The sequence below is a fragment of the Hyaena hyaena genome, unplaced genomic scaffold, assembly GCF_003009895.1.
Source record: "Hyaena hyaena isolate Hyena2069 unplaced genomic scaffold, ASM300989v1 scaffold_730, whole genome shotgun sequence".
Lineage (NCBI taxonomy): Eukaryota > Metazoa > Chordata > Mammalia > Carnivora > Hyaenidae > Hyaena > Hyaena hyaena.
The window spans coordinates 506,350-529,969 of NW_024081363.1; the positions used below are offsets into that span (position 1 = coordinate 506,350).

General features: G+C 40.8%; 1 protein-coding gene across 1 annotated transcript in view; it reads left to right on the forward strand.

Moving 5' to 3' along the window:
- The window catches only part of FBN1 (fibrillin 1), a 240,142-nt gene that overhangs the window by 192,708 nt on the left and 23,814 nt on the right, over positions 1-23,620 (forward strand). Inside the window, 11 exon segments of the mRNA XM_039218035.1 lie at positions 170-241; positions 3,696-3,821; positions 6,535-6,657; positions 10,352-10,477; positions 12,437-12,553; positions 13,543-13,671; positions 14,315-14,434; positions 16,761-16,886; positions 21,146-21,295; positions 21,663-21,728; positions 22,234-22,350. Of these exon segments, the coding sequence (XP_039073966.1) occupies positions 170-241; positions 3,696-3,821; positions 6,535-6,657; positions 10,352-10,477; positions 12,437-12,553; positions 13,543-13,671; positions 14,315-14,434; positions 16,761-16,886; positions 21,146-21,295; positions 21,663-21,728; positions 22,234-22,350 (1,272 nt within the window).

Genomic DNA, 23,620 nt, shown 5'->3' on the forward strand with positions numbered 1-23,620 from the left:
CAACATCTGTGAGGATTCTCAGATTTATTTTTTGTTTTAAATTCCTCAAAATACAGATAAATATTTTGCAAGATGTTTCCAAAGTAATTTCTTTTGGCCCAGTCATTGCTCTTTGCTGACCCTTATTTTCACTCCTCTCACCCCATCTTTGTCTAATGAATTACTGCAGATGAATTTGCTACACTTTGTGGAAGTCAAAGGCCGGGCTTCGTCATTGACATTTACACCGGCTTACCTGTTGGTGAGTTATGATGCCATTGTTGGAGTTTTCTTTGTTTGCCCTTGTGTTTGAAAACAGGAATGCACACCCTTATTTTGCTCAGGTTGTTTTTTTTTTTTTCTTAGAAGGAAAAAATAGTCAAACAATGCCATTTAGTTTTACTGAAACACTGATTCTTCATTTGAAACAAACCACAAACACCCTGTGTCGCTCCACCTAATTGGCAGCAGCATTTGTTGCTCATGATTAAGGGGACTGGAAAGCTTTTCACAAAATTACAATCAAGCTTAGTTAAACCAACCCTAGGCATCAACAAAGAGAGAGATTCTGGGAGTAGGGCCAGCTGACGTTTGATTTGACTATAATTCCCAATCTTTCCTTCTGACTATGACCTGAGTTTAATATGACTTTTCATACCAATCTTTATGTGCACGTTGTACGCATAAATCCTTTTGGGGGGTCAATTTTATCTCCTACAGATTCTCCTCAGGTCATCTGCTTTGGGAATTTTAGAGGTGCAATAATTTAAAAAAAAAAAAAAAGCTTTCCAATCATAGGCCCCATCTGGTAACTGGAGCAGAGACCACTGCGGTGCTCGAGATGCCTGTGCAAGATTCAGAAGTCTTACACAGCGTTCAGCCAACGGAAGCAATGCCTTTGTGGTTTAAAAGCAAATAACATAAAAGTAGATGGAAAGCTATTGCATTCTCAGAGTTTTTCCCCAGTGTGATTTATATGCATCCTCAGATGCCCCTCTTAAGTCCAAGCAATTGTGTCTAGTAGCAAACATCACCATTTGCTTTGTTCTACCTTCTTCCTAATAAGTAAACTGAAATCCACATCAGCCTTTCCAGTGACCTTGTTTAAGAAAACAAGGGTCTGGTCCAGCAATCAGCCTGGCTCCCTTAGTGCCAAATCCATATGGCTCCACAGTCTAGTCAATGTCCAAAGAAACTTCATGGTTTGGAAAGAAAAACTGCTAAATGACATTGGCATGAAACACCTGGCCTTCACTGCTTTGTTTTTCCCCTTCCCCAAACAGATCTTTTCATCTCCCTAGAATCTCTGATCCAAAGATAAGTGGTCTTTAATAATAATGGTTCTCCACGGACGGACCAGGCATGTCCCCCAGCAAGGCCTGCCTTCCGAGGTTGGCAGCAGGCAAAGACTCGAAATAGTACCAGTGTCGTCCACTAGTTGAGCTGGAGACATCTTGTACATCAGCCAGTCCAAATGCACTGCTTTACAGTTGAGGGGACAGACAGACAGGGGAAGGGACTCGGCCGAGGTCACCTTGCTAATTAATAACAGAGCTGGGACCCAAATCCAGTCCTGACTCACAGCTTGCTTTGCCTCGAGCTCTTGAAAGCTGGAAATGTGATAGTTAGCAATATACTTATTGTTACCAAATTCCACCATGACAAAATATTTAGATGACTGAGAAACTTTGTTTTATTTGAGCTTTATACTCTCCTTCTGAAAGGTCTTAAGATTGTTGGCATATAGAACCCATTCGTATGGGGTTAAAACTATAGCAAGTTTATTAATCTTGTCTTAAAATATAAACTTCTCCAAGTTGAAGTTCAAATGAAATCCAGACAGGCAAAGAAAATATAATTTTTAATATATCCTTTTGCTATTTTATGCCTAACAATGGCTAGAAATTTGACCCAGTCTGTTATTGTTAAACTTGATAATACATCACTCGTATTTAAAATAAATGAATGTGAACATGATGTTTCATGTTTTAAATAATAAAAGAATGTAGTCTGAATTATCTTTTTGTTTGCTGAGGGTTCACAGTTGTGATGCTACTTTGCATAGCCTGTTAAGAAAATGAATGGTAAATGTGTGAAAAATCCAAAAACATGATCACCTGCGTTCAAAACAGCAATATACTCGAAGCTGTTTTTTCCACTAAAGACATCAATTTGCCTTCAAACAAAATCAAACTCTTTAGAAAAGGAGCTAAAATAAACCTGTGGTCTGTCAAATTTCTCCTTCAAAGCAGGCTGGCTTCAGAGTATGATTATTCTGAAATCACAGTAGTCTCCATGTACAACTGTGGCCCTTCTTATGACTTAGGCAAACAAAGTCCTTGCAGAGGCTCCTGACTATAATATGTAAACAGAAGTGTCTCAACAGCGAGGGAACAGAAACCTGGGAGGCTGGAAAGACCAAAGCTTTACATCCCCTCCCAGCTTCTGAAGCGCTTTGTGAAATTCCACCAAGCAGTGGTGGAGGGGCCCTCCAGGATAACAAGTAATTCGATTGTGGTTTTGTGAAGATTGTTGACTGTGACGTGCAAAAGCCTGAGGGAGGTAGGACAGCCTGTTAGCAGATTCCTGGTGTCAAATCCTGACTCGGCTTCTTAATAGCTTTGTGGTTTTTGGCAAGTTCCTTCCGCTGGCTTGGCCCCCATTCCATCATCTGCATAGTGACAATTGTTAGAGTACCTGGAGACCATCTCATAGAGGGGCTGCAGTGATTCAGTGAGTAAATCCAGGTTGAATGTTGAGAAATATGCCAGGTATATGGCAAGTGAGACACTACTAACACTTACCTATTATTATCCTAGAAGACACTGAATGGTTGGGAGTTGAGAGCAGGTCAGAAAGAGATTGGATCCCCAGGCTGGTGAGGAGGTGAGACCTGCCCACAAGGCCACCTCACCAGCTGGCCAGCCCTGCTCTAGCAGCCTGTCTTCTGGCTCTGCTGTCACTCCTGCTTGGATCCTGTTTTAATGCTCACCTGTCCCAACTTCCAGATACTGGCTCTTAAATTACCAAATTTTAATTGACGCTTAACATTGATCAGACAGCGTGGTAGGGGTGATAACACAGTGGTATAGCAGCCATCCCCAGCCCCTGGCCTTAAGAAACCACAATCTGTGGCTACAGTGCTTCCCAGTGCTGGCCCCCACAGTCAGCGTGGGCTCAGCTCACAGCCCCAGACCTAACGTACCTCCTTTTCAAAGCCATGTGAAGGAGGAAAGGCGACTTTGAAGAGGAATCTGAAAGATCAGAGCTGGCTATGACCATGGGCTCGTCTGTCCTTCACCAGCTGTCCTTTCCCATTCTAGCCAAACAGCACCACACACTTTGGGTAGAGTGGCCATTTATTTTCAGCGGTCACTTTATTCTACTCATCTGGTACATAGTGCCCAGGGGGTACCAACATGGCTCCTACCTGGTTTTGTTCTGAAACAGAACCACAAAGATCTTAAATCCAGATAGACTCATGAGTGCCTGAAAGCACTTTAGTTATTTCAATTTGATATCAATTGATGTCCCCCTTTCCATCATCTCCACCCCAACACACACATACCCACCCACACACCCATGCACTTTGTCTTTTTTTGTTGTGGACCTTATGTAGAACATCGGGTTAGAAGCTGCTGACTCTCAGTGCCGACTGACCACACACAGAGATCATGTGCCATGCTGTCACTCATGTGTGGCTGCTCTGTTTCCAGACATTGATGAATGCCGGGAGATCCCAGGGGTCTGTGAAAATGGAGTGTGTATCAACATGGTCGGCAGCTTCAGATGTGAATGTCCAGTGGGCTTCTTCTATAATGACAAGTTGTTGGTTTGTGAAGGTAAGTGATGTCACTATATCATGTCCAGGAATGAGCCAACTGATGAGCTACTTACCCACACACACTTGGCCAATTTCACGACGTTGGAATTTCAGCAATCCATCAAGCTCTAGCAATAGTGCAGGGCACCATGTGGAACATCATTTTTGCATGGAAAAATTTCCCTTAGTCCCAGTGGAAAAAGCAGGATGTGCACTCCCAGCCCGGTCCCATACACAATATATTAGATTTCCCAGCTGATACAAGAAAGCCTTGGGTTCCTGGGTGTGTCGCATAGATTACTTTTGTTTCTCATTGCTTAAAAGTGAGCATGAGTGGTGGTGGGCAGTCATCTTTACTTGAATCTCAAAATTAGTGTTCTCTTCCAAACGGAGCCTGTGCTACTCCCAAGTGAAAACAAGGTTAATGCAAATATTCCAAATGCATGAGAGAATTCCAAAAGGCAAGAACAGCAAATTCTATTTTATATGAAGAATGTTGGCATACGTGCAAGTGGTACTTTTTTCATTTTCAAATTACCTCCCCTTACCATGTGCATGTACTGTGATGCCGTACATTCCTCACAGCACTTCATATTTTCCCTACATCTGGGGAAGATGGTGCACTCTTACGTGTTAGTAAAAGGGACATTATTGGTTATTAAATATACCATGTGCCTTAGGATAGCTGGAATAATTGTCTATTTAATACACGAACTTGGGGCCTCTTGCAGAGTTTTTGTTCATGTCACAAAGGGTTATTACCCCTTCGAGCATATATGGAAACACATATGTCAACATTTTAATGTTAAAAAAACCTTTTTGCCCCCTAGACTAGGGACAACTTACAGACGATGAGTAAAGTTATGGTCCTAAGCACATGCTCATTAAATTCTCTTCACCAGACTTTTAGTTACTACAGCCAGGTGGGCACATGTTATTCTGGCTCCTGGGGAGGGGTGGGGAATGGGGTGATAGCGATTCAGAACCTTCCTTAGCAAATAGTCATCTCAGACCCTGGCACTAGCCCACAGCAGATGATCTGATAATCATAACCTTCCTCTTAGCCAGTTGTCCCCCTTTCATACATGGCTAGGATGTCTGCCACCTTCCTGGGGCCTCTCTTGTTTTCTTCCATTCAGAGATCCCCAGCCCATAGGCATGATCACCCATGACAGCCACATCAACCTAGACCTCACTGTCCACGTGAGATTGAAAACCTGTAGCTGTATCAGTGTAAAAACACTTTGCTGTCAGGGTAGTACTCAGTGGACATTGAGATTATAAAGCACTCCAACTTTTGGTTTTCATTTCACAGAGTATCCATTCTCGGGGCGAATGTTTACTCGGAGAGTATCCAGGGTCAGCTGCTTCCTAGCACACTCCTAGCTCTCAGAATCAGAAAATGAACGTTGATTTAATTTATGCCTATGTAACCCTGAAATTGGAATGGATTCCAGAAGTGATTTAGGGAATGCTCATACATCTGTTCTCCCCAAGTATGCATATAATCTGATGCTAGGCATCTGATGCCTCACAGACATGCCTGTCTGTGTCTCAATTTGGTGTCTCCAATGACAGGCTACCTTCTATGTCTCTGTACACTCCTAAGACCACGGCAGACCTGCTGGGGAGAGTTGGTACTGATCTTGGGTCCATTGAAACCCAAGGCAGGCATACATCTGCCCTTGTATCTGTTATCCAGAGAGGCACACCCCACCCTACATGAGGCAGAAACTCCCACTGACCGACGGTAGTCCTCAGGCTTTTCCGCCACACAGTCGTACACCTGTGAGGCACAGGTTGATGTATATGCTGCCCCTTTGTGGGAGCTTCTTGGGCTGAGCCTACTACTTTGTAAAACCCCAGCACTGGTGCTAAGAGCCAGTTCCTGCCTGAGTTCCAGGCTATCCCCTTTACTGGGCTCAACCGGAGTTAGATTGTTTCATAGGAGTAGGGGCAGGGAATGTGTATTTTGCCCCAAGGCATATCCTGGACTGTGGAGAACTTGCACAGTGCCATGAATTTGAACTATATTAGCTACCTGGTTTAAAAAAAAAATAGGCAAACAACCCCCCTGAGTATAGTCAAAGCTCTGAAGCACAGAATATCCATTTATTCTTTTCTTTGATAGTGAGAGTTGGGTTGTTGTCAGTAGTTTTATGTGCAACCTCTCATATTAAGTTTCCTTGATTTGACTACCATGTGGCAGTAATTTAAGCAGGAGCTTCTACAGCCCTGGAGTTGATGGCACTGGCCCGTGAATCAGGAGCACCAGCATCACTTGCGGGCTTATTGGAAATGCAGAATTTGAAGCCATTCTCCAGACATCCTGAATCAGAATCTGCCTTTCACAAGGTCCCAAGTGATTCCAATGAATATGAAGGCGAAGCAACCAATGAACCATAAAACCCTGGGGCTTTGAGCAAATGCAACATTTCCTAGGATATTTAGTTTATACCATGCCAAGCACTGGTCCTAACAGCTGAGTTTTGTGACTTTTCTTTTATACACGAGCATCATTAGAGTCCACATGTGGTCATAAACCAAGTACTTGCGTTTACGAAAAATATCAGTAAAGCAGAAAAACTAGAAAAGAAGTCTTAAAAGTCTTCCACTGTCTGTTCAATGGAACTGATCAAAAAGAAGAAAATAGAAATCTATTTTAAGTGAGGGGCTTCGTCGACTTGACTACGTTCTGTTCTCCTTCTAATTAAATTCTCTTCTGCTTGGAGATATCGACGAATGTCAGAATGGCCCTGTGTGCCAGCGCAATGCCGAGTGCATCAACACCGCGGGCAGCTACCGCTGTGACTGCAAGCCAGGCTACCGCTTCACCTCCACGGGGCAGTGCAATGGTAAGTGCCCCCTGCTCCCGGCTGGGTGGGCCCCTCAATGGGCCATCTCCAGCAGGCTTCAGATTCCTTCAAATTTTGTGAGGTTGGCTTGAAGAATACATGAGTATTCTTACTTAGACTGCTAAGTTCTAATCATGAGCCCAGCAAAAAAGGAAAATTATTGAAATTTCTAAACCTTTGTAGATGTGATGTTTTCAAAATGAGAAATCTGTCCTATGTAGACCTAGATTTCAGATTGGCCTATCTGCTGCCCTGCTCCAGACACCCCTTTCCTCAAATACACACCCACACCCACAGTCCCCTAACCAGTAATCAGGGACAAGCACTTTTTTTTTTTCCTTTCACATGATCCCCCCTTAGGGTGGGAGGTTGTCACCACTACAGCCACATACCCCAATCTATAGTGAACCTCTCCTGAGCGGAGTTAGATTAACCTGCATGAACACAAAGAACTAACAGCCACACTCTTCCTCCTAAACATCTTATGGAACTGAGGGCGGTGAACATTAACAGCCTTTTATTAGCTACAAGTCACCTACAGTAAAATGAGAAACTGTCCCCTAGAGGTTAGATTTTGTTACGGTTTACTTTTGTCAGGGATGTGGTAAAAATAAGAAGGATGAACATGTTAGCTCGTACGGATGGTAAAGTTTTAAATATCTGATGGCATCTTTTAGCCAGTGGCACCAAAATGAAAACACTGCTGTTTCAGCCCAGAAGCAAAATTATACCTCAGAATGATTTTCATGTGAGTTTTTGAGTAATTATAAATCATTGTATATTTAGCATGGAGGTCAGGAAGAATGTGTGGTTTTGCTATCGTTCATTTCCCAAGGAGTTTCCTGGGTATTTTATGCATTTGTGAATGAAACAACACAAGGGAACTCAGTCAAATTTTCCTTGGATTTCCTTGCCTACCAGCGATTAAGTGGTAGGAAGTGCACTGCTCTCTGTAGGGTATTTTGCATTGTTTTATTAGACCTTGGTGGGAAGAGGGTGTAATAGCAGAACAAAAACTCACTTTGAGAATCAAGGCTTGTTTTGTTGGGTTTAAAGGAACATGTGCAAGTGTTTAGCATTTTGTCAACAAAGCAGTTGTTATCCGTGTATTAAAAAACAGGACAGGAAAAATGGGGACGTCTCTGATATGAGTCACAATACCCTAGTGTAACTTGGCATTTATAGCACTTCCCTGCATTTTGCTCTTAATTTATATTTCTTTGAAACTGGGCAAAATACTGCCAATCGAAATAAAGAACTGCTGATAATATAGAGCGTGTCGTTTCACACCATTTCACACTCAGGCAAAAAGTGGGACAAGCTATTTATACATCAAGACAGGATGTCCAACCTTGGGTGGCTGGGGCCTAAGCCCTGCCGTATTTTCTTGTAGAATACTAGCACAAATAAAACTCATTGATGCAGCACTAACCAGTGATAAGTGCTGTGAATGAGTGTCATTTGTAGCCAAGCTCACTTTCCCTCACTCATTGGAATCCTCAGAAGAAGGAATGTACTTGAGTTTTGCAATTATTCAGCCTCTAGGGCTGAGGACTTCACTCAGGAATCATCTTCATTTATATCTTTTAAAATCTTTTAAAATGCCTTAAGATACTATCCTATGCATGGCATTTTTTTCTAACATATGCAAAATACTCCTCTTGTCCTATGTTTCAGATGAAAAGAACTAAAATTTCCTTTCCATCATTAGATTTGTATTTGAATTAGTAAGTACATCATTTCAAACCCCAAATCACAGCTCGCCATATTACCCACATTGTTGAGAAAAGGATTAGATGTCTAAGCCCAGGATGCTAGTCTGACCTCAGGAGCTGTGTAGTTTGAGCAAATGCAGCCCCTTTCTGGAAGTTCTTGCTCAGCTAAAGGCAAGAGACTCATTCTTCCCTACCACCTCCTCATGGTTTCCTGTCTGTTGACTGTGTGGTTTCCCCCCCCTAAAGCCCCATGTAAATCTCCTTTTTCAACCTCAGACATAATCTCCTGGGAGCTCAAATCCTAGTGCTTGTAGAAACCTAGTGTTCTCGTCTCAAGACAAAGTGAACTTCCCAATTAAGTTCTCTAGAATTGTAACTTTCTATTTTACCTTAGAACCTCAAAGTGCTCCATGTTTCATTTTCCTAAAACCATCACGAAATAGGCAATGTGGGAAAGAAAGTTCCCAACCGGAGATCTTCTTCTAAGAAGACCCTTAGGGCACTCCATTTTCTACAGGCCCCAGAGATAAGACAGACCTAGTACCTTGCATACTTGCAGATCCAGTACTACCCGAGGGCACCCAAAATTTGGGCAACTATGGTAAGCTCTGAGTCCCCCTTCCTCAAAACCAGGTCCTTCTACCGAGCCTAGCGATGGAAATCAATTTCTTCTGCCTATCCCAGGGAACAGCTTGCTCATTTCAAATCTGTCTTCTCCAATGGGAATAATAATAACTTAATAGATTAATAAGCATTTCTAGATAGGCTAGCAATACGTCTTAAGCTACTATATCCCAATTTCTCCATTAAGATGATCTGTTCAAGTTCACTTGAGACTTTTAAATTGTATGGTGACTCATCAGCTGTAATGGTCCGTAATTGGAAGGAAGTAGTCCTAACAATGACAGCCTGAGCACAGGAAATAGAAGGGATATCTTCTCTTCTGGCATGAGCACAACTGTTCTGTGCTGCAAAAAGTGTCCATTCCCAGTTATTGTCTTCTCAGTAGGCATGACAGGCCGATGGCAAATTTGCATTATTCAGCTGGAAGCAGGAGTGTTACTGTGCTTTACAGAATCCTTTCTCGGGTTGGCATTCTTGCTGCTTGCACTCCTTTATGACAATAGGACAACCAGGATGATACAGGCCTCTTCAGATGACATGTGCCCTAAACATAGAATCTTGAGAGCCTTAAAAAATTAGGGACATAAGTAGGCATGTAATCATGTCATTTGTAGATTCATATAATAAATTCTGCCCACCCCCCCATCATCAGATTTCAGGAGGGCAACACAGATTCAGTTGATGAGAAATATAATTCAGAGCTTAAAGACTGGCAGAAGAAGCAAGATGATAGGGCTTTCCCTTGAATGAATACAAATGAAAAGAAACACCATTACGATTGTTAAATGCTAAAAGGAGCCATATGTAGACATGAAGACTTGCTTAAGATGGAACAAAAGGTTAGAGGAGTAAGACAAAACAATGAACTGAAACCTAAACAAAGGACAGTGTGGGTTGTCCGTCAAGAAAACCCATCTTAGCAATGCGATTTGTTCGACTTTGATGTATATTTCCAAGGGAACCTATGAAGGGTCCATGACTTGAGGCACCATATCTTGACTAGACAAAATACTTAATTCATTCTACGGTCTGTGATATTGTGTGGGCAAATTATCAAACAGCTTATCTCCCAGCTTGGATTCTTCTTCCCGATTCTGCTTCTAACTTTTCTCATCTTTCAGAACACTTTTTTTTCGTTGCCTCATGTCTTGCTAACATACTCTGAATGTGCCCAGTGAAGGAGCATTAGTTGTAACCAGTTTTGAGGTAAAAATAAATATAATGCCAGTATCTGTTTTACTGGCTTGGTTTAGAGCTAGGATTAATCCCGAGCGGAATACCTAGAAGGAAGTTACTTAATGCAGTTTTGTCTCCTAAGCTCTACATAAGATACTTACAATACTTTTTATATACAGATCGCAATGAGTGCCAAGAAATCCCCAACATATGCAGCCATGGACAGTGTATTGACACAGTTGGAAGTTTTTATTGCCTTTGCCACACTGGTTTTAAAACGAATGCTGATCAAACCATGTGTTTGGGTGAGTACGTGATTATCATTTTTAATTCATATCCTATTGAAAAATTCATTTGCATCTGAAGACATATAAAAACTAATACTAAACCATCAGTATTAGTTTTGCCATTTATAAAATGAAAACACAAACACGCGTGTAGCATGAACATCCTTTGGTATTTAATCTTTGGCAATCTGAACACAATAAACCTCTTCCTTGATATTCAATTGGCTGCCAGGTCAGAAAAACTTTTGACTAAGGGAAAAATGGAGAAAGATATTAAGACAAAAACTACTTTTTATTAATGCTAATAGCCTATTATTGTATTAAGTCTGTGTGGATTTGCCTTATTGGGATATAGTGCAGCTTTTGACGTTTGAATATGAGCATTTTTTGATAAGGGTCCATGGTTTGTACCATATCCTCAGAAGCAAATTTATAGATCCTATAAAGGCAAAAAAGACCCCACATTTTTCTAGGGGAAAAGAGTTCAAGGTTTTAAATCTCCTCCTCCTTGCTTTCAGTGCTGAATCAGGATGCTGATTTAGAATAAATTCCACATATTAATTAATGATTTTCTCTCTTTTCCTCCTTCCTTTTTATACTTTAAAGCAGCATCCATTAAGGATGATTCATGAACATGAATCAGTTTCATAGCTGAAAAAAGAAGAATCAATAGAGTAATGTTTAAAGAGCTGACCTTTTGCTATAATTGGGTTCATTCATTAGGGAACATTCTTACAAAGTCTTGTCTTCTTCAGAGCAGCTAACGAGTTTTAAATTGCAGGAGTAGAATCAGCCCTTCTCATCCCTGGGAAGCTAATCCCTGCATAGCAATGACACCCTGCATCTGATTTATCTGGAACCCTCTACCGAAGGACCTGCCCTCCAGAAGAATTTCACTAGCTTGGCAAAAAATGAGTCAAACCAGCAGCTCTTGATTGCTGGCAGGGTGACTCACCTGGATGTGGTCTTCAACCACAGACACACATATTGGATCAGTTTGGGATCAGCAATAGCTTTCTGATTTAGGATCACAGATAACTTATCTTCATGTCCAAAATTTGAAAGGAAATCCTAACTCCAAACACTGCCTTTTGCTAACCTGAGGTGTTGTCTTCCAGTCCCCAAGTCTCCTCCCCTTTGCCTTCGCCCCCCTCATTCTGCCTCACTCCCGCAAAACCAGCAGTATCAACTTCCTTTTGTTTTAATTCTTTATTTCCTCCTTAATATAATGTACACCTGCTCTATAAGAAAGATGATAGCTGCTGTGGTGCTGTGCTCCAGACATAAAAGACACAAAAAGAGCTTTACAAAATAGTCAAAGAGGAAAGTCATAGACCAATAGAAAGGCAAATAATAATGAAAAAAATGTATCCAAAGGGGTAAAAGTGCCATCACATTGGGATAGTTTAGAAGAGTGAGTTCAGGCGCCAGTGGCGGGAGGGGTCATCAGTCTTTAGGGGTGGACCGAGAAGAAGGAAAAGGTGTCTAAAATATCAGGTGAGTTAGAAAGCTTGTTTATTTTGTTGCTGATTTCAGGGTAATATCAGGTGACTCACTGCTTTTCGGTAAACTGGAGTGAGAATCTTAAAGGCTGAAGTTTGCCAAAGGTGGCAGCAAATCAAGACCCAGATGCGCACAGAATTTTCCATTTCCAAGTGAAAATATTTGAGAAAAGTGGCAAGGATGGAGAATTCTAGAAGTAAATAGAGTAAAATAGTTCTTGTCCAGTTCTCATGTCCTTAGCTTGCCTCCTTTCACAAGCCAACCAAGGAAACGGTTTATTCCCAGGGTTTAGGTCCTGGGCTCCTGCCGATCACTCATGGGGAGTGGCCCCTGCTGGAGCCAGTACCAGCATGAGGAAGTTCTTAGCCCATGCCTGATGCTCCGTGAACCCCACCATGCCCTTTAACCCCAGGTAGCCGCTCGCCTCTCCTCTCATTAACGACCACGTTTCTCTATGGCCTTTGTTTCCACTAGACATAAATGAGTGTGAGCGAGATGCCTGTGGGAACGGAACTTGCCGCAACACAATTGGTTCCTTCAACTGCCGCTGCAACCACGGGTTCATCCTCTCCCACAACAATGACTGCATAGGTGCGTATGCACATCCCTGCCTCGTGCGTTTCCTGTGTGCACATCTTAATTAGCAGCCTCTCCAGGGAGCCATTTGGTTTTCCAAAATATTTGCTCTCTCAGGTAGCAACGACTAGTTAAAGGATTTGTCAAATATAATGTGCTAATTAAACGTCAACTAGAGTAATGACGGCCATGACTTTCATATAAGTGCTTGTTAGCAGCTATAATTTTTATATGTAACCTACTGTGAAATAAATACATTTTTAAATAAATTGATCCCATTTTAAAACACATAAAAGTGATTCTTTGTATAGAAATTCAGGAATAACGTGGACCCATATTTGTATATAGTTTGTATGCATAATTCAGGAATAATGTGGACCCATTTGTCTCCATGTGTCACTATGGTCTGTCTTAAAATAATTCAGTTACTGGTGGCATGGGACGCCTGGCTCGCTCAGTCAGAAGAGCCTGGGAATCTTTGTGGTGGGGCTGTGAGTTCAAGCCTCATGTGGGGTGCAGAGATTATATAAATAAATAAAACTTTTAAAAAAGTCAATTATTGAATCTATAAAATCCTCCTTATAAAACATGCTATGTTATAAGTGAGAGTAATGATCCAAATTTTGTCTTGTTGCTAGAGGCTAATTTTATATACCTCTAATTATGAGAATATTTAATACCCTCAGCTGTATTGTGTATTAGTAATTCAGTTTTAGCTTTTAAAAATGAAACCTAAAGGAAGATCAAGGTGAAACTCATATAAAGTTCTAATATAAGTTGTCAGTCTCTAATTAATAGAATAGCATAGACTTGTTAGGTTTTAATAAGTGAGTAAAGCCAGGTGTATTGTTACAAACTAGATATTTATTGGAATTTTTCACGTTTGGTCGAGCCAGCAAAAGCCTCTGAAATTCCAAATAAGTATTTTTCCCTTTAAAGGTTTTGATCATTGCTGGATTGTAACATTTTCTTTGGAATATATCAAAGGGTATTTTTTTTGGCAGATGTTGATGAATGTGCAACCGGAAATGGGAACCTTTGCAGAAATGGCCAGTGCATCAACACAGTGGGGTCCTTCCAGTGTCAATGCAATGAAGGCTATGAGGTGGCTCCAGATGGAAGGACCTGTGTGGGTGAGTGCTGCCTCAGAATCTCAGAAAGAGATTCCAAAGTATGCTCTCTGAGACGAAAGAATCCTGCAGTCTCTGTCAACATCCTTCCTTCAAAAGGCTGGAGGGGAAAAAATCAGAGTGGAATTACACCAATCCTACCCAAAGACTCTGTGTGTGTGTGTGTGTGTGTGTGTGTGTGTGTGTGTGCGCGCGCGCGTGCGTGATATCTATAACACACTTCTCTGTTATGTTTTAAAATTAAGTTATTGTACTTCCAGAGACTAGTTAAATTGTTAAATTTCACAGAAAGTTAAATTGTTCCATAAACGATTATAATTTGCTTTCTTATATTTATTTTCTTTAAAAGAGCTTTGTAGAAATCTCTTCTATAATCTTTTGGGTGCCCTGAAAAATCTTCATACCCATTAACTTTTCACAAGCTACATTTTTCTGGAAATATTTAATTTGTGATCGGTCACATAAAATACAGTTGTTCTGCACACTTCTGAAAGCTGATAAGGCTTCTTTTTATTGAGTCATTAATTTTTCTCCGTGGTAGTTTTATGTATTTCTTTGATTTGATTCCAGTTTCTTGGAATTTTAATTGCTTGATGGAAATCATGCCAGTGGGAACCTCTTGTTTCTTTCTCCCTTTTCTTTGCAGATATCAATGAATGTCTTCTAGAACCTGGAAAATGTGCGCCAGGCACCTGTCAAAACTTGGATGGGTCCTACAGGTGCATTTGTCCACCTGGGTACAGTCTACAGAATGACAAGTGTGAAGGTAGGCGGGAGAGGGCTATCCGTATTTGGAAGTGAGCAGTCTTGGTTACTGCACTGGCATTCTCCAAGTCCATTTTTGTGATGGTGTGCTGGTGTCTTCATTTTGGGTACTTTATCAGAAACAAATCCAAGATCAGAGGGTGTGACTTATATTCTCACATTCAGATGACGAGGCTGCAACATCTAATTCTCACACTGATATCTGATGACACTGTTTTGCTCTGTGCATATGGGTGGTTATATGACCCTGACTCTTTTCCAGGGTGCCTTTATGCATCTTGTAAAAAACCGTGGATTACAAGTATCAGTAAGTTGCAATGAAAAATAGCTTCAGGGTTCCAGCTAAAATCTTTAAGTGACCATATTCAAGGTTGGATGATTGTAGATGTATAATTTGTCTATGTTGGAAATGTGTTACTACAAATAAGTTCTCAGCAAATTTTATGGTACTGCATTCCTCATTTCATATGTCATTGAGTTAAATGCAGGACATTAATTGCTAGAACTCCATAAATAACTGGGCTGAAAAGATTTTTAAGACATCAGCTAGTTCATGGTCCCAAGTTTAAATAGGTCTGTATCTCATCCATAATGAGTAAGAATTTTCTCCACTTTTAATATCACGGAGAAATTTTATTATATATCCAATTTAAATCATGGTCAAGTGGTAATATTCTAAATGGAAGCAGTTTACCAAAATTAGGCCTAAATGCAAATTATTATAAGTGTTATTTCACTTTTACTAAAGATCAACTACTTCATGATTAATGCAAAACTCCCCAAAGATGAACAGAATGGAAATGTATGGAAAGAAAAATAACTTCCCAAATATTTAATAATGTGCCCATTACACCATCTTTGTCCCTATCCTTATGAAGTCATCACCTACAGGTTAATTTCTACTATAAGAGAAGGAATCCTATTGACAGTGGCAAAAACAACAACCAAAAGAAATACTCGAGCATTTTTACAAAAGGTTGTTTTTCCTTGAAGAAAAGGTTGGATGTGGGAGTAGAGGGAACATGGGAATGGAGTCACTCAGGCGGCAGCAGCTCAGATTCATTGATACACCACAAGCAATGTGATGCAATTAATTATAAAGGCCACATAATAACATGGAGTGATGAAGAGACTGGCTTTGCACTGAATAGGAAGATCATTACTTTGAGCTGCACATTTTGAGAATATCTATTGTGTGGTATTTACACGAGTAGGTCAAAATAATGGAATTAACTTCCCAACTTCCCCTTAGTGGGACCTCATGGGAAAGAACCTGCATCATATGAATACATTCTGATGTAGGTAGAACTCTTCGCATGAATGCAAAAATAAAGAGCCCCATGATATAAAAGATGCATGTCTTGTTGAAAAGAAAAGTATTTCCATAAAAACAGCATGGCTTAAAATCAAGACTTAACTCTATTTTACTACAAATTCCAGCTGAAAGTCAGGGGAAAAGATGGGGAAGTCTGTTGGAAAGAGTGGCCATACTTTTCCATCCGTAGGATGATCATGTAATCCATTGACCAAACCAAGACAGTTTTAAGGAGGGGGCTATTAATAACGAGGCCAGGACAACAGGCATAACTAGCACTCTCCTGGAAAAACCAGGGCATATAGTTACCCAAGCCATTCAGATGCTACTGTAGACCACCTTTAATCAACCCTTCCTAAGGCTAAGGCATATTAATATGCTAAAGTAAATATGTCACAATTATAAGTGTATCAATTTCCTGTTCTCTATATGATGAAAGAAAAACTATAGCCCATACAAGAAAGACATTTCTTGAGAAAAATTAACCTGCAGATGAAAGTTAGGAGCCTCATTTCTGCAGTATCTTTATGTTGCAGAGGATTATTGTCATGAGTGTTAGTATTCTTGTAAAATTCATAGCTTTAGGGCTATAGCATGGGGTATTGGGAAAAGCACTGTGAATGGATGGAGGGAAATAAAATTTTAGTTCAAAGGTCTAGATCTCTCATTAACTCATTGTCAACACAATTAAAGTGGTGACTCGGGAGTTTCTTGCTTCTTTTCTAGTTTAGGGTGGTAGGAAATTACCTTTTCTAATTAGCCAGGCAACTCAGTCTGGGTAAGGGATATTTCTTAATGTATCCCTTAGAAGGCACTTGCAGATTCCATTTTTACAACAAGAATTTTCAAGATTAATTTTTAAAAAAGATATCACAGCCTAGAATTGACTCAGCATGATGATACAGGAAAAGTCATTATTGGAAGAATTGCACTTTGTACTTCTACACTTTGCAGTTGGTATCTGATGGTGTCTCCATTGTGTTGTGGCTTTGACACATGTTAATTCTTTTAGATATTGATGAGTGTGTTGAAGAGCCAGAAATTTGTGCCTTGGGCACATGCAGTAACACTGAAGGCAGCTTCAAGTGTCTGTGTCCAGATGGATTCTCCTTGTCCTCCACTGGAAGAAGGTGCCAAGGTAACTGCCTTTGAAGGCTTTAGACTTTCATTACTCTGTGTTTATTTGTTGTGGTTTCACTTTCTTAAACATGGCAAAGCCTTGATTCTTTGTGAAAGAGAAGATGGAGAGTTTTCATTCACTCAGAGGTCTAATGATTACCATATGTCAGAAGGTTCATTTTTACTTTTAAGGTTGAAAACTCATCCATCAAGTTATGGTTGCTTGTACAACAACTGCCCTGGCACTTGAACCTGTCTCTCCCCCTAAGAACACGGATGCTGATAGGTCAGTCAGTGGAGGATCAGCCATGAGCCACTGAATACTGCAGAGCCTGGGGGACATTCTGCTACCTGGTCTCTGCCTCTGAAGAGGTGACTTGTGTAAATGTGGGCCAGACTTGAGACTTTCAGTCCAAAAAATGCAGATCATTCTTCTGCATGTTGCTCTCCAGTTCTCCCAGAACCATCTGTTAAAGAAGCTGTCTTTTTTCCATTGGATGCTCTTCCCTGTTTTGTCAAAGATTAGCTGGCCATACATTTGTGGGTCCAATTCTGAGTTCTCTATTCTATTCCATTGGTCTATGTGTCTGTTTTTGTGCCAATACCATACTGTCTTGATGATGACAGCTTTGTAGTAGAGGCTAAAGTCTGAGCAAAATAAGTCAGGCAGAGAAGGACAAATACCATACGTTTGCAGATATAGGTGGATTAGGAGGAGGTTAACGGAGGACGATGCGGGAGAAGAAGGGGAAAAATAGTTGGGGAGAGGGATGAAGGCAAACCGTGAGAGACTCTTGAAATGCTGAGAACAGACTGAGGGCTGATGGGGGTGGGGGAGAGAGGAAGGGGGTGATGGGCATGGAGGAGGGCACTTGTTGGGATGAGCACTGGGTGTTATATGTAAACCAACTTGACAATAAACTATTTCAGAAAAAAAAAAACAAAAACAAACAATGCAGATCAGTCCATATGCTTCCAGGATATAATGCCCAACCCTTATATCACACGTTTTCTAAGAACACAGAAAAATAAACTTGAACTGGCCAGGATTCTTGCCGGGGCATTGTCTGTTTTCAGGAGTAATACTTGTGAACCTTGAAAAAAGGAAGCCTGAACTTAAGCATAACACAGTCTATTATATCCCAGAAAACCGTTTAGATTTTAGTAAACAATGCAACGGTGTGTGTCTATCCATTTATACATACTAGTATAATGAATTTTGAACAGAAAGCCCCATATAAACATACTTATTTCTCCCCTCTACCTCAGGGCTTTGTTGTGGTTTGTTGTTTTACAGTTCAGGTTTTCCTTCTTGGTTGTTTTGTTATCTTTTGCTTCCATATTACTAAATAAGAGGCAAGGGAGATCATTTCAGATGCCAGAATTTGAGTTTGGGGTCTCAGCTTAGCCGTCTGCAGCCTAGGCAAGTCATTTGATCTTTGGGATGTTCAGTTTCTTCATTTTAAACAACCATAATAATACCTACCCAACCAATCGTACTAAATATATAACAAGGTTTCATTAGTTTCTGAGTCTTTCATAGACTCTTGATTAACTTTTCACCATTCAACTGGCCCTTTTGTTATCCAATATTTAGAAGTGTGAAGGGAATTTGAGACCTCTCGGGTTGGTTTGATCTCGTAGGTGGCTGTCAGAAGCCCACATGGATTTCAGGCCTGTGGGTGGGGTGATAGTTGATTCAAGCAGATATTCTGTTATGGTACAGACCAGCCAGATAAATTCTGAGTCCTACTCCCTTGTTTTTGCGTGCCTTTGGCTTGGCCCAAGTTTGGAAAGAAAGCAGTGAGAAACCAGGTGTGAATCTGCCGATGTGGCAGGCCAGAGGAAACTCAGAGGCTATTAATTCAATTTGCACTGGCCTGTCACAGAGCAGGCTAACGCTGCAGGAAGAATCAGCCCAGCTGTGAGCAGCCCTGCCACACGCTCAGCTCCAAGAGGCAGAGCCAGAATTGAGGAATGCAAGCAGGGAAAGTGACTTTTGTAGTTCTGATGAAATTTCAAAGGTCATTAGGGGCTCTTTGCAGATGGACTGGTAAACAGGCATCCTAGTGAGTCCTAGTTAAAGTGTGTGGGCGAGCACAGCTCTCTTGCCCAATGCAAGGCACCTTTGATTAATAAACCAAATCTAGAGAACCACCACAAGCAAATGTAACTCTCCCACAGGGCACAGATTTTGCTGAAGTCACGGATTTAAGAGCTGAGTTTTACTTAAAAGATGACAAATTAGGAGTCAGGCGTCCCTTGCCCATGAAATGAGAAAATTCCACAGAATCACAGATAAAGTTTTTGAAGGAACAACTGTGATAAGACTCAGGTGAACAGATCCTGGCATCCGAAGGCCACAGCTATGAAGGAGCCACTCCCACTTAACAAAGTTCACTGTACAGTTTACACTTCATGTGTTTAAGCCTGTGTAAGGGCTAGGATTTGTTCTTTGACTGGAGCTGGGATGGTAAAGTGATACTGGGGAGACAGGGCTGGTTTATGTAACAGGGTTAATGATGAAAGGAAAAGAATTATCTAGGTTTAAAAGAAACATTATAAGGTGGAAGACAACAGAGACAATTAAGTTTTAGTATATTTGTTGAGACATTTTTGTGAGTAGTCACTAAATGGTACCTTAAAACAGTTAGGTCTAAATAATAAACACGAAACATTGTATGTGACAATGAACTTGAAGAATAAAGCAAATCAAAACGTGTCCTTCGAGAAACTGTATTCTATTAAATCTTGAAACTTCTCAGCAAAGCAAAATTTGGATGGCAGGCATGTCACAGGACAAGGAGCGGCCCTTAGTGCTCTTGACCGTCGGAAGGTTCACTGAAAGGTGCTTCTTAGGTCAAGCTATAACTGATGTGGAAGTAGAGTAAAAATTAGCAAGAAAATGTATCTGGAAGACCTGGTTGAAGAAGTTGAACAAGTTCATTGGGGAGGCCAACTGAAGTAGACTTACTAGAGCCTGGCAAATATTATTGATTAATTGATTTTTTTACTTTAATTCATGAAAATTTTTCTGCTATGATCCTTGGCGACTCAATTATCTTACACTGTCTCCTTTGTCACGGCATAAAAGCTGGAAAATTGTCTTAACAGAAATGCATAGGTGGCTATAATAATATGCTACCTGGGGTTGAAAAACAGTGACAGGAGAGAGCATACCTGATCGTCTGATCGTACATAAAGAAAAGGGAATTCCTCAAAATGGATACGAAAACATTTCCTGAAAACCTGCAGATTTTAGCCTCCATGTAACTAGAAGGGAGTCTGCAAGGCTTTGGATGTCAAATTTGAGAGGAAACACTCCAGGCTTTTGGATGCGTTCACTTTTTAGAGCCACCCAACTTGCTCTATAAGAAATGGAAAAGTCAGTTTCCAAAATTATGTGAAGCACTGTTGGAGAATTTTGTAGCAACTAGATCTCATCTTCCAGGTTGGAGTCACCAAAAATTATCAATATTAAAGAAATATATTCTTTGAAAGAAAGATTATTCTCCCTCCTATCTACCCATCTCCCTGCCCTCCTCCTTACCTTCCCTCTCTGTTGAGCTAAACAACCTAATGTATCTTCTCTGTGTGTGTGTGTGTGTGTGTGTGTGTGTGTGTGTATGCACGTGTGTGTACAACCTGCAGAAAGCCCCACATGGATTTTGTAAACAGCAACTATATCAGTAGCTGGTTCAGTGAATGACCATTATTGTAGTATTTTTGCCAGTCCACAAAATTGCCACATCTTTATTTGCTGTATGCTTGGAATCAGGGGTTTTATCTTGGTTTCAGGGCTGAGGGGGCACAGAGTAAACAACATAGTGCAATAGCATAGTAAGTACCGGAACTGGGAGGTCTAACTTAGTATGCTCGCTAAATGTTACCCAAAACACACGTAAGCATATCTATCAATGGAAGGATCTTGTAAATGATTCCACTTCTTCATGTCCCCACCCGGAAGTCACTGATGATGTCAGCTTTGAAATTTGATAGTGTGGGATTTTGTTATTCACATCAGGTTATTTTGAAACATTGGCTAAAATGAGAAATAATAACGTGAAAGACGCATAGATGTACTCATGAGATCTTACTACAAAGCTTACCTATGACTTTAAATATCTGAGCTAAGTTACTGTTATGGTCACTTACGGAGTGTTACTCTTGTAATGAAAAGGGAACAGATTTAACAAGATGGATTGTTTCTCAATCACTACTATACAGTAATGATGTAGTAGGAAAGCATCTAAAAGGTCTCCTGGATTTATGCTGCAGATTTGCGAATGAGCTACTGTTACGCGAAGTTTGAAGGAGGAAAATGTTCATCACCCAAATCCAGAAATCACTCCAAACAGGAATGCTGCTGTGCCCTGAAGGGAGAAGGCTGGGGTGATCCCTGTGAGCTGTGCCCCACCGAACCTGATGGTATGTCTACCGTCTGCATGTCTCTTTGGGCTACTCACAGGACAGACTGGCCATGAAATAAGAAATATCGTGTGTAGCTCTTCAGGAAAATACGACAATTTAATTTAACCGTAAGTCTACCTGAAATATTCATGGAGAGGATTTTAACTCAAGAGCCAGGTACTTGTTTCCTTCTGAAATGTGCTATGAATCAGGGCAAGTGGTAGGCACTGGGAGCCTTGTTCACTTACTCTGGTATCTGGGCTTTTCGCATTTGTTGTTTCCCAATACCTGCAGCAGGTGGCGATCTGGCCATCACACCCTGCTTGGGGAGCACCCTGTAGCTAACTGCAATCGATCTATTAACAAGCGTCCATCTCCTCCACAGAGGCCTTCCGCCAGATCTGTCCCTATGGAAGCGGCATCATCGTGGGGCCTGATGATTCAGCAGTTGGTAAGTGGCCTGCACTGGATTCTCAGCATTTTTTAGTATTCTTAACCCGCCTCTTCCCTGCCCTTTCTCCAGCTGTTCTTTTTTCTTCACATTTGTCTTGGGAAATAAAGCACTACTTATTTGTCTTTAGATACCAATTGTATTACGATATTATATGGTAACAAGATATTGTAGTATTAGGTATTTCATTGGTTAGACAGTGAAATGATTGTAATTTACCTTTGTGTTTAGAAAAAGGTAACTGGGGGGGGGGGTGCCTGGGTGGCTCAGTCGGTTAGGCCCCCAACTCTTGATTTTGGCTTAGGTCATGATCTCATGGTTTATGAGTTTGCCCTCGGCATCGGGCTCTGTGCTGATAGCATGGAGCCTGCTTGGGATTCGCTGTCTTCCTTTCTCTCTGCCCCTTCCCTGCTCTTGCTCTCTCTATCAAAAATAAAATAAATAAATATATATATAAAAAGAAAAAGGTACCTTGTTATTCACTTTTTTTAATCCTTTGCTTAAGATATGGACGAGTGCAAAGAACCAGATGTCTGTAAACATGGGCAGTGCATCAATACAGATGGCTCCTATCGCTGCGAGTGTCCCTTTGGTTACATCCTGGAAGGGAATGAATGTGTAGGTGAGTAGTAAATTGGTTTCTTCCATAGGGATTTTACAAATTAGAAATAAAGCCATGTAGCATTCCCACTAAGAAGAGTAAGTACCAAGATTCGGACAAAAATAAACTTTGTCCATTCATGTGTCATGTAGCATTACTAGCGGAGTAGCCCATGTGTCCGGCACTCTGCTGGGCTATGGCAGTGACCCAAGCCAACATGGTCCTTCCTTATAGTCTGATGGGGAGGACACTGGACACATCTGAAGAGATAGGTGGAAAGGAAAACATTATAACATATTCTTTAAAAAAGATTATTAATGGTCAAAATCATATTTTCTCAATATGTAAAATACAAAATTTATCCAGATTTTATTACATTTAGTAAGGCTTAATGTACTAAAGGCTATGTACAAGTGTAAACTCCTCTTGAAAGTAAATTTACTTTCTTAAAATTTCAGAGAACGGCTCCTATGTCTGACCTTTGAGCTCTAACCCATATCAACTCAAAACTGAATCCAAGTTTGATGTCTAGGTCTATAAAATATCCAGAGCAGTTCCATTTCATCTGAATTAATAATAGCATAAATGCTGAATGTTTGTGTACATTAGAAAGCATTCTTTCCATACAAGGAATCAGGGCACAAGGACTTTCCTCACAGCTGTGGCCATGGCATAAACAAGTTCCTTAGCCTTCCTGGGCCTTTAAATATAATGTTACGCAGATAGACTAACTTATTTCCATTTACCCTGCAGCTCTAAAAATTTATGATATTGTGATTTTTATTAACTTGGAAGAGATGTAATATTCTGGACAGTGAAATGCAATTCCATAGCAGAACAAAAGCAAAGTTGTCGATGTTTTCTCTTTGGAATCTTCAGTTAGTGCTTCTCTGGGCATGACAAATGAGCCCGCTCACCCAGGTCTCTCTACCACACCTTCTTTCTTCACTTTTTGACTCAGAACCCAACACGAAATGTAACCGTGATGGCAGTCCATTACTATTCTGGGTTCTAGATGGCTAAAATAATAATGTTGTTTTTCAAAAAGTTCCCTTTCCCAGAGGAAGACATTCTCCTCAAGAGATAGGTCAGAAAAACAGTCAGTGTTGTAGATAGATGAGTTGGGAAGCATATGTATTTTTTAGACCTCCTTGGTAAGACTTGTTCTCTCTCCACAGTTGTTTAGAGATCTCTCTCCACAGTTGTTTACAGAGATCGTACCCTAAACATATTTCTTTGTAGCTTTTCTTCTGCCTGACGTAAACCATCTGGTTTCAACAGAATCAACAAA